This window comes from Cryptomeria japonica, unplaced genomic scaffold (genome assembly GCF_030272615.1).
Source record: "Cryptomeria japonica unplaced genomic scaffold, Sugi_1.0 HiC_scaffold_479, whole genome shotgun sequence".
Taxonomy (NCBI): domain Eukaryota; kingdom Viridiplantae; phylum Streptophyta; class Pinopsida; order Cupressales; family Cupressaceae; genus Cryptomeria; species Cryptomeria japonica.
Window position 1 is genome coordinate 50,544 of NW_026729299.1, and position 10,860 is coordinate 61,403.

General features: G+C 37.6%; 1 protein-coding gene across 1 annotated transcript; it reads right to left on the reverse strand.

Moving 5' to 3' along the window:
- Positions 1-218: 218 nt before the first annotated feature.
- LOC131028406 (nudix hydrolase 8-like) lies at positions 219-6,855 on the reverse strand. The gene is made up of 6 exons (XM_059216015.1): positions 6,749-6,855; positions 1,479-1,677; positions 1,319-1,384; positions 1,093-1,230; positions 456-490; positions 219-339 (listed from the first exon to the last, which is right to left on the reverse strand). Exons 1-6 carry the CDS (start codon positions 6,853-6,855, stop codon positions 219-221), a joined length of 666 nt encoding a protein of 221 aa, XP_059071998.1.
- Positions 6,856-10,860: the final 4,005 nt, after the last annotated feature.

Below are 10,860 nucleotides of genomic sequence, written 5' to 3' on the forward strand. Positions count from 1 at the left end.
TGCGTGAGTTAGACGATATCCTAATGCTCGAAAATCATTTACATCGTCCCTCCATGTTGGCAACACACATGCCGATTATATCTTTTAGAAGTCTGCTTTGTTGGTTTTTAGGTTGAGATGCAAATTCTTCCATCGCCATCCATTGAAAAACAAAAACAAAAAATTGCTTGAACCCAAATTAAATTCCAATTTAGCGACATAGAATTACCACCATATGCTTAAACATGTACCTTGGCTGCTGAAATTTTTGTATCTTGCACAACAATGTTAGAAGAAACAGATCTCAACATGCACACGAAGAGCAGATCAGATTTTTTGAAAGGGGCATTATGACCATCCCTGCAATTTATGCACCCACAACTATTAGAGAGCTAAAAATTACTATTTCAACCTTATCCTTCTTCGTACCAACCATGAAACAAGTTACAACTTTCTGTAATGAAAGTTTTTCTTACCTAAACCCAACCACTTGGACAAATTCTGTATCAATCTATAAAAGCGCATGAATATTCTTCAAATTATCAAAAAAAGTTGAAAATTATATTGAACAGAAGGTAAAAATCCTGATTCAGAGGAAAATGGTTAGCTAGGTGACATTTACCTGTTTCTTCCTGAACTTCTCGTATGACCCCTTCCTTAATGCCTTCCCCTTATCAGAAATAAATAGTCGATAATTGCATTAGTGGGCGTTCATGAAAAAGGGCATTGCCATAAATTTAGTTTGATGAGGATATTTAAACCTGATACCTAGTTAATCCTTCCTATTTGCATCTTCCACAACCCGAAATCTTTGTAAGGGCCACACTTTTCTTGAACTACTAGAACCTATATTGCCATTGTCACGATAATTTATGTATCAGATTTTTCACTTCAAACCACTAACCCACAACCACTATTAAAATAAAATTTATGGGTAATCATTATAGTAACTTTACATTTTCCCAGTTATGTAAGAAAAGAAAATCCTCTTAACACGAACAACCACTCAAAATAGTGAATGTCTTTTCACACTTGACAGTTACATTGCTATGGATAGGAGGAGAATATTAAGCAGAGTAACTACAATATATAAGAATTGGATTATGTTTTTACCTCTCCCTCCTTGTTGAATACAAAAGCTGTGATTCCCACTTGATGAGAAGCATTATCAGGGATGGTAGGAGGAGTTTGAGGGATCCAATTCACTAACATCACATATGAAGGCTCTGCATGGTGGTACCAAAATCCCACCTGCAATTCACCAAACACTATTGAAGCATAAAAAAATGGCTTGGAGTGTAAAACATTAATAGTTGTAGCAAAGTTTTGGAAAACTAACCTCAATCGCAACATGGACTAGTTTCACCTGTTCCTTGGGCACTTTAATCCAGATCGCTTTCTTGCCCTATACGCGCATCTATCCAACAAGTATGAATTGAAGGTACTATTTATTACTAAGGGATTTGTATTTTAGAGTTAACATAGTGGGAATCATTGACCTGGTGTGCCCATTGAGAAAGTGATGCCTTGAGTGAAGCTGCAAAACGAGAAGCATCCTTTTGCATATTCTCTATATCAACAATGACACCATTATATCTGTCTTCGTGGGCTTTGAGAACATCACATATTTTGCTCAAAATTGTTTCAGCATCATTGATAACATCATTAGTGTAAGCGACTAAGCAGTGACTTGTCAACCTTTTGAATACAACTATGAGCAAGATTGGATTTGCAAATGCAAAATGAATTGATATGACTACAATAATAATTTGTGGTATAGAGAGGACATATATATATATATATATATATATATATATATATATATATATATATATATATATATATGTATATATATAAAGTGGCAACTGAAGTTTCTTGGATTTGAGAGGAATTCTTTGGGGATGGTAACAACCAACTACCACTACCTTTTGTCAGAAAAATGAAATAGGAAAACTTGAAACTTGTGGGCAAAGAAATGGATAAAAAGGAAAAACTTATGAACAATTGTGATACAGGGAAGCGCATGAACATCGTGAAGGTAAAGAAAGCTCAAATAAGGAAATACACTGATTAACGTACTAGTAAGCATTTAACATTCTTGTGCAGGTTCGTTCTCCTTGTGTCCTCCTTGCCACAGTTTATTGACTTTCATATACGACGATTATTTGTTGAAATTGACCTTTTTTAAAAGTAAATAAATATTTTGAGAGAGGTTTGAGGTTTTCTTATCCTCATTTTCTTACATCTTGTTACATCGTCTATTGTTCAAGCCATTCATCCGACTCAAAATTTCAATACTAGTCATTCTCATCTTCCTATATAATTCACTTGACTATGTCTACCTTCTATGCTTAGACTTCAAGCTTAACAATGACAATGATGAAAAAAAAGGTATGTAAAATATTAAGCAATCAATCTTAATTAACGGTTTCAAATTAGTTAGAACTTGACTAGCTGAAATTGAGAGAATGATAACTCAATGATGAGCGAATAGTACCAAACCGGTACTGAGAGGGGGGGGATGAATCAGTACAGAAAAAAATACAGTCCTAAACCGGTTTAACCGTAGACACTTCAAATGACTGGCAGACAACGACACCGGTTTGAAACAGAGTGCAACTGGTAAAGCTAAGAATGTTTGAGACAAGCATTAATTGGTTACTCACTTAGCTTTTCACTCAACTCGAGACTACACTACCATTTCACCCTTATGCATAAACAGGTAATCTATCATCAGATCATAATAACAGCTAGTTCAACATGTTTTATTGATAGGCATAAAACACAGAACCATCATATGCTTGACAGACAATAGCAAAGCATCACAAGATAAAAGCATCACACACGACACACATATTTTTCACGTGGAAACCCAACTGGGAAAAACCACGGTGGGGATGAATACCCACAAACTATTTTTGAACTCTTTGGAAGTCCGCTCTGTTAGGATCCTTGTCTGGTTAGAGACATTACAATAGGTTCTGCTAGGAACCGATCCTGTTAGAGATCACCCAGTCAAGGGATGGCTACAATACTCGATTAAGGGTTAAACCCTGTTAAAGGTTACCTTGTTAGAGGATTTAAAGAACTCAATAGCTAAAGGATTTCGAACTCGGTAGCTTTGAATTACCCTGTTAAAGGATTTTCAACAAGCCGGTTAAGGCTACCCTGTTAAGGGATTTTCCAACTGTTGAGGTGGTTAGACATCAACAGGTATTACAATGATCTGGTAACAACACTCAATATCAATGCAGATCCACTTAAGCTCCTCTTCACCTTCTGCACTTACACTCTGTAGGTATCACTTCTCTCCTTTTGGTTTGGCAAGAATTACGTATCCCTTCTCTTGGATACACACACACACAACTTTTGCCAACAAATTTAGAGCAAGACACAACATTGACCTCATAGGAAAATAGATAGGTCAGTAGCATAAACCCTAAACCCTAAACCTGTTAGGTTAAGGAATTCAAACGGTTCAATCCTGACCGTTGAGCACAGTGCTTTAAATGCGACAGTCTTGATCCAATCTCAAGACATTCTCCATCGTCCATTTCCACCGATTTTATGGCGGCTGATAACCCATCACACGTTATCACTGTTTAACAGACTTCGCACATTCCTGAGGTAGATAGAAACAATCTCCCTCATGCAAGATCCTTCACGCACACAGGATTATGTGGCAACACGATCTGTTCTTCTTTACAATGCTAACTCATCACACAATATCACCAGTTGAGCCACATAGGCTTGAAGCACATCAACCAGAAACCCTGAAGTTGAGACTACCAACCAGTAGTCATACAACACTTCCATGTGCCGGTTGCCATAATTGTATGCCGATTCACCTTGAACAAACACACCATTTCACTTTGGCACAAATGTCGGTTCACAGTGTTATACCAGTTCTCACATCTGCCAATTCACACCTCTTGAACATATTGACATCAATGACAACATACAATGTCATGATGTCCACATACCGGTTCACATAATGCCAACAATCTCCCCCTTTGGCATTGATGACAATATACAAAGATATCTCTCCACTTCACATCTTCTCCCCCAATTTCTGCAGATATCTTCTCCGCTTCACATCTTCTACCCCTTTGACAACAATGTCAAAGTGGAGGCACAAGCTTCCCTGTTCCATTATGCCGCTCCCCCTGAGGAGTAGCGTCCTTCAACACATCAATCCTAAAGAAAAATTTGTCTATGCAATACATGACTGGTGTGGAGCATATACCTTTAGTTCACCTCCTGAAGGGGTAGTACCCCTAATTCACCTCTTAAGTATATAAATGTATTCTTTGGGAGAGGCTCAGTGAATATGTCTGCTAACTGCTCCTTACTGGAAACATGCTCCAGTGCAATCTCTTTATTCTGAACCTTTTCCCTCAAGAACTGATACTTAAGCTCAAAGTGCTTGGTTCTAGAATGTAAAACCGGATTCTTGGAGATATTAATTGCACTAGTATTGTCACAAAATATACTTACCAGTTCAGACACTGGAACTTTGAAGCCATTCAATACATGCTTCATCCAAATTGTTTGAGTGCAATTCATGAAAGCTGCAACATACTCTGCTTCCGCTGTAGACTGAGAGATACAACTCTGCTTTTTACTCATCCATGAGACCAGTCTACCACCGAGGAAGAATGCACACCCAGTTGTGCTCTTCCGATCATCTACATTACCAGCCCAATCAACATCTATGAACACTTTCAGGTTAAAATCATTATTGTATAGATACCATAACCCATAGTCAATAGTTCCTTTCAGATACCTAAGAATCCGCTTGACTGCAACCAAGTGAGATTCTCTTGGACTTTTTTGGAACCTTGCAGTAATGCCAACTGCATGTGCAATATCCAGTTTGCTATGCACTACATAATGCATCTTACCAATCATTGATCGGTATTCCTTCTTATCAACCAATACAGAGTCATCCTCTTTGGATAGTTTACAACCGGTCACCATCGGTGTACCAACCGGTTTGCTATCTTCCATGCCAAAGGTCTTCAACACCTCTTTGACATACTTGGACTGAGTGATAAAGATTCCATCTTTCCTTTGCTGGATCTGTAGTCCAATGAAGAACTTAATCTCCCCTATGAGTGACATCTCAAACTCTTTCTTCATCTCATATGCAAATTCATGTCTCATCTTGTCATCTCCACCAAAGATAATGTCATCAACAAATACCTCACAGATCAGGATCTGATCTCCTTCAGACTTCAAGTAGATATTGCCATCTTCACTTGTTCTCTCAAATCCAATCTTCACAAGATGGGAATGCAGGTGTTCATACCATGCTCTAGGTGCTTGCTTTAGACCATATAAGGCTTTATGTAGCCTACACACCATGTCACTATCTTCAGATAGGGCAAATCCATCTGGTTGCTCTATATACACCTCCTCATCAAGTACACCATTTAGGAATGCAGATTTTACATCCATTTGATATACTTTGAAGCCTTTAAAAGATGCATATGCAAGAAGCATACGAACTCCTTCCAATCTAGCTACAGGAGCAAAGGTTTCTCCATAGTCTTCTCCTTACTCTTGGGCATATCCTTTGCACACCAGTTTGGCTTTGTTTCTAATCACTGTGCCATCCTCATTCAGCTTATTTCTGAAGACCCATTTAGGAGTAAACTCGCTGGAGGATTTAAGAATCCAAACTGATAGATCACCTTGTTAGAGGATTTGTACAATGAAGCTTGTTAGAGCTTACCCGGTTAGGGGATTTGATTTTGTTGCAGTGATTAGAAAACAACAAGAATGTTTGATCTGTTCTGCGTAGCACAATACTTGCTTGATCAGATCATTCTAAGTACATTCAACAATGCTCTTCATCTTTAACACTTTTCGCTTTTCAACAAAAGCTTTCACTCTTTTCGCATAATCTCCTCTCTATCACTTTCAGTATTATATTTGAAATGATTCACTAAGATGTCTTTAAATAGACATTCAAATCTTATGCCGGCCTAAGGAAATCAAAACACAATTTCCTAGGTGCAGTGTATCTAGACAAGTAATCATAACTCATTACAAAATGACTGCCAAGAAAACAGTGCTAGTAACTCATCACAAAATCAAATACCGGTTAGAACAGTCAATACTGGTTGGAACAAAACATGTGAATCGTTGTCCTGGAATCTTCCGCTTGATCTCCATCTCCATCTTCATCTTCATTTTGATGCTGACTTAGTGTAGCCACATGTTATCTCTTAAGCACATGTCGGTTGACACAAAGTACCGGTTAGAGATAGACCTTAAACATGCCGATTGTCAGTGTAAACCAATTGAAGTTACACTGGTAGTCAATGTAATCATATGTGTGTGTGAGAGTGTTTCATCAATGACAACAAGTGATGAATACATTACAATCATCGTCAAGCCAACACACACAAACAACGAAAAAGGATATCTGCTTTAAAGGTGCGAAAGTTGTTACTGAACTTGGCGAATCTGTTCAAGGAGATTATAGCGAATTTGTTCAAGATCATAGCGAATATTGTTGCTGTTGATAGAAAGTCCTTCAAGGTGTAGATTTGATACTTTGTTGTTGTTGATAGCAAGTTCTTCAAGGTGCAGATTTGATACAAACCCGAAGCAAATATATTCACTTGAAAGGGCAAACTTATTCCCTGTGGAAGTAAGAACCTAGTGCAAACCTGTTCATGATAAAGAAGTAGATCAGATTTATGCAAGTGTGCAGAATACAGATCTCAGATTTGAGTTGCAGCTAAGTACACATTGTTACCTTTTGGAATTGAATGCATAATCAGACTTGTGGGCCTTTATTGCTGGGTTTTTCCTCTCAGGAGGTTTTCCCAGGGTATTTGCGTGCCGTGTTTCATTATTATTCATCTATGCCTAATTTTGAAAGTCACTAAACTAAACAACAAATCAATTAAGATTCAGTTTCCGAGTTTTCCATTAAATCTGAAAGTCTAATTTCAACATGGTATCAGAGCCCTAGGTTCGTATAGAGGCTGTAATCAGATTTGTGCTTCCTTCTAACCTGCTGATCAAAAGTTTAGTCCCCATGGCTTCTTATATTAGGTCTGAAGATAGGTTGGAAGGTCACACAAATTTCTCTTCTTGGAAGGTCAAGATAATGATGGCATTGAATGATCTTGCTGCATATGTTAGCAAGAATGCTAAGGAACCTGAGGGTGCAAGTGAGAAAGAAGATTGGAAGAAGAAGGACTTCCAAGCTCAAAGGATAATAATAAACTCCGTCAAAAACCATTTGCTGCCATCCATCTCCATGACGAAGTCCTCTAGGGAGATGTTCTCTACATTGGAAAAGATGTACGAAGTCAAAAATACCAGCTACATCCTTGCCTTAAGGAATCAACTCTCCTACATCAAATTAGAGAAAGAAGAACTTGTTGCTGCTTACTTCATGAGAATCTCTGAGCTGAGAGATCAACTTGCCACCATTGGGAAGAGTGTTGAAGACAATGACTTATCTATGACTACCCTAAATGGTTTTCCTCCCTCTTTGGAACCATTTGTTCAAGGAATCTGTGCCAGAGTTGAGCTTCCTAAGTTTGATCAAGTAATGGGAGATTGCATTCAAGAAGAGTCTCGGTTGGCTGCGAAAGGAAAAATTAAGAACCCTTATGATGAGCAACATGTCCTCTTGGCTAAGAAGGAAGACATCCATTGGAAGAAGAATGTTTTCAAGATAAATAGAGATTTCAGCTCTCCTACCCCTCCTTCAAAGAAAAGACCAAGAGACTTATCCCACATCCGATGCTTCCGATGCAACAAGCGTGGCCACTTTGCAAGGGACTATCAAATTCAGGATGAGCAAGAAGATGCAAACATAAATGACGTATCAAATCCTCACAATCGTGAAGATTTCCTCCTTTGATCTATTGGTTTGTTGATCCATCTTTAAGTTAAATTTTGTTTTAGATTTAAGTTTGGTTCCAACTTTAAGTCATAAATTTTTTGTGGATTTATCTTCTAGATAGGGTTTTAGAGGGAGTCCCATGACATCTTTAAAATACTCTTTATCTCAGTAAAATCTTATTGTTGGTTTCTAATCATTGTGATCTATTGCTCTAATGATGGAATTGATAAATGTGTTACTTGATTATTACAAATGTTTTCCTTTATTCTATGTTGAAACTAACAAGTGTTCTGGTTATATTCTATAATACACTGGGTGTATCATCTACCCTCTGCGGAGTGCAAGGTGAGTCCTTCCTCTGCGGAGTGCAAGGTGGCAGTTCTCTCTCGCCCTCTGCGGAGTGCAAGGTGAGTCCACCCTCTGCGAAGTGCAAGGTGGCAGTTCTTTCCACCCTCTGCGGAGTGCAAGGTGGCAGTTATTTCTCACCCTCTATGGAGTGCAAGGTGAGTTCACCCTCTACGGTGTGCAAGGTGACAGGTTGTTCTTCTCAGTAAAAAAACATATGTATCCTTTGCGGTTGTGCATGATTTATGTTGTATAGTTATATATATCTTTGAGTATTAATTATTGTAGGTGTGCGTATGGAAAGGTCTCTGTCATCCTCTACGGATGTGCATGATGAAAGATCATGGTGTTACATGCAGGTCCCCAGGAAAGTGTGAAGTTATGAAGTGTTGGCTTCATCCTTTGCAGGCATTGCAAGAGAAGATCATGTAAAGGTTCATTGTAATGTAATTGTGTGATCAAATCACAAATTGTATATTGATTGTACTATTAGGGCTGGGCCCTAATCTTAAACATTGTAATTATTCATGCCATGGGATTCTCCATGTGAATTTGGTTATGTATTTATTTTCCTCCCTAGTTAAGAGGGAGTGTTAGTCTATTGTAACTTAGTGAGGAAAATAAATAAGGATTCGAATCCTTATAGGGCTAGGCCCTTCTTCTTGATGTAATGTGGAAACTCAACTGGGTCCTATTCCCATGTAGCATGTGACCCTTAAATAGGGCAGAACAATTAAGGTAACGTGTGAAGGTTAAATATAAAATATGGGTGCCAAAATATGGGGCCGACCCCAAAGGTAAACTTGCACGTTAGAACTCATATATAACAAAGTCATTTGCTATTCAATACACACACAAACAACGAAAAAGGATATATGCTTTAAAGGTGTGAAAGTTGTTACTGAACTTGGCGAATCTGTTCAAGGAGATTATAGCGAATTTGTTCAAGATCATAGCGAATATTGTTGCTGCTGATAGCAAGTCCTTCAAGGTGCAGATATGATACTTTGTTTCTGTTGATAGCAAGTTCTTCAAGGTGCAGATTTGATATAGACCCGAAGCAAATATATTCACTTGAAAGGGCAGACTTATTCCCTGTGGAAGTAAGAACCTAGTGCAAACCTGTTCATGATAAAGAAGCAGATCAGATTTATGCAAGTGTGCAGAATATAGATCTCAGATTTGAGTTGCAACTAAGTACACATTGTTACCTTTTGGAATTGAATGCATAATCAAACCTATGGGCCTTTATTGCTGGGTTTTTCCTCTTAGGAGGTTTTCCTAGGGTATTTGCGTGTCGTGTTTCATTATTGTTCATCTTTATGTTTATGCCTAATTCTGAAAGTCACTAAACTAAACAACAAATCAATTAAGATTCAGTTTATGAGTTTTCCATTAAATCTGAAAGTCTAATTTTAACATAAAAGGCTGCCACTGGACGAACATGTGGACTCTGTAGACTTCATAGGAGTACAACTTCAGAGGAGACTTGATAATAAAAAAGAAGAAGAAGAAAAACATAGGAAAGAAGAAAGCTTATATGTGTTCACTAGACTAGCACTGATACTGGGAAAAACAAGAAGAAATCCCTGGTGAAAGATGTTAATTTAAGCAATTAGATTATAATCAAACTGTGAATAAATAATAACAACAATAAAGCACAAGACAAAAGACACCAATACCCTGAGAAAACCTCCCTCTTGGAGGTGAAAAACCCAACCTTAAATATAATATGGCAAACTTATCTTAGATTACAATATGGCAAACTTATCTCAGATTGCTGTTCAAACAACAAGTTAGCGGAGCAATGAAGGATGCAGCTCTAATCAACAACAAATGACTAAAGGAGATCAACAATAGTTGTCTGAGATAGGCTGGAGCAAAATCGCACAAGGAGAGCCTTCAACTTCGCCTATCAATACCTTTAAGTAATTTCACACAAGTAAGGAGAGTTCACTGATATAGAAGAGCAAATTATATCCGTGGTATATGATTGTAGAATGACTTCATTTGTTGATAGTTTTATATCAACCTTTTGGCGCCAATTACCACTAAGTCGGTTTGCATGTTTATCTAAATTATATTGCATTGTCATAATACATTCCTCACGTTACATTTGGGTCCAACCCAATAATTATATTTAATTACCTTCCATGCTACCTCACGTTACACATTTGGGTCTAGCCCAATAATCACATTTGATTACTTTGCACATTAGATGCTTGGGTCCATCTTAATAATGCATTTACATGAGAGATAATACATATGAATTTTAATTGTCATTGACAACATTAAAATTCAATAATCAGGTATCCGAGCTAGCTATTATTTTCAACACTCCCTCTTAGCTAGGGAGGAATTCTGCCACTTGTCATGATCCATTCATGACTTTCATCTTGCATTGCCTGCAAGAATGAATATATAAGCTCCATAGAGTAAAAGAGGGTATTTACATCATTTAAAGACCATTTATCCATTATATACCCATAAAATAGCCTTAAAATACCTCTAATATGCCTAAACAACTTGTAAAGTGACAATTAATTACATAAACTAAGGCAATTTCGGTATTTGGAATTATTTTTATTTAAAAGGGGGGTGTCTTTTCACCCAAAGGGGTATGAAAACCATTCAATCACATATATATGTGCGATGTAAAATGT

What these genes read in the sequence shown, in the direction of transcription:
- LOC131028406 (XM_059216015.1), bottom strand. Translation starts at nt 6,855, where the DNA reads ATGAATAATAATGAAACACGGCACGCAAATACCCTGGGAAAACCTCCT. An exon ending in TATGCATTCAATTCCAAAAG is followed by an intron (nt 1,678 to 6,748) that starts GTAACAATGTGT and finishes TGTATTCAAAAG; the next exon opens with GTTGACAAGTCACTGCTTAG. An exon ending in TAGTCCATGTTGCGATTGAG is followed by an intron (nt 1,231 to 1,318) that starts GTTAGTTTTCCA and finishes GGTGAATTGCAG; the next exon opens with GTGGGATTTTGGTACCACCA.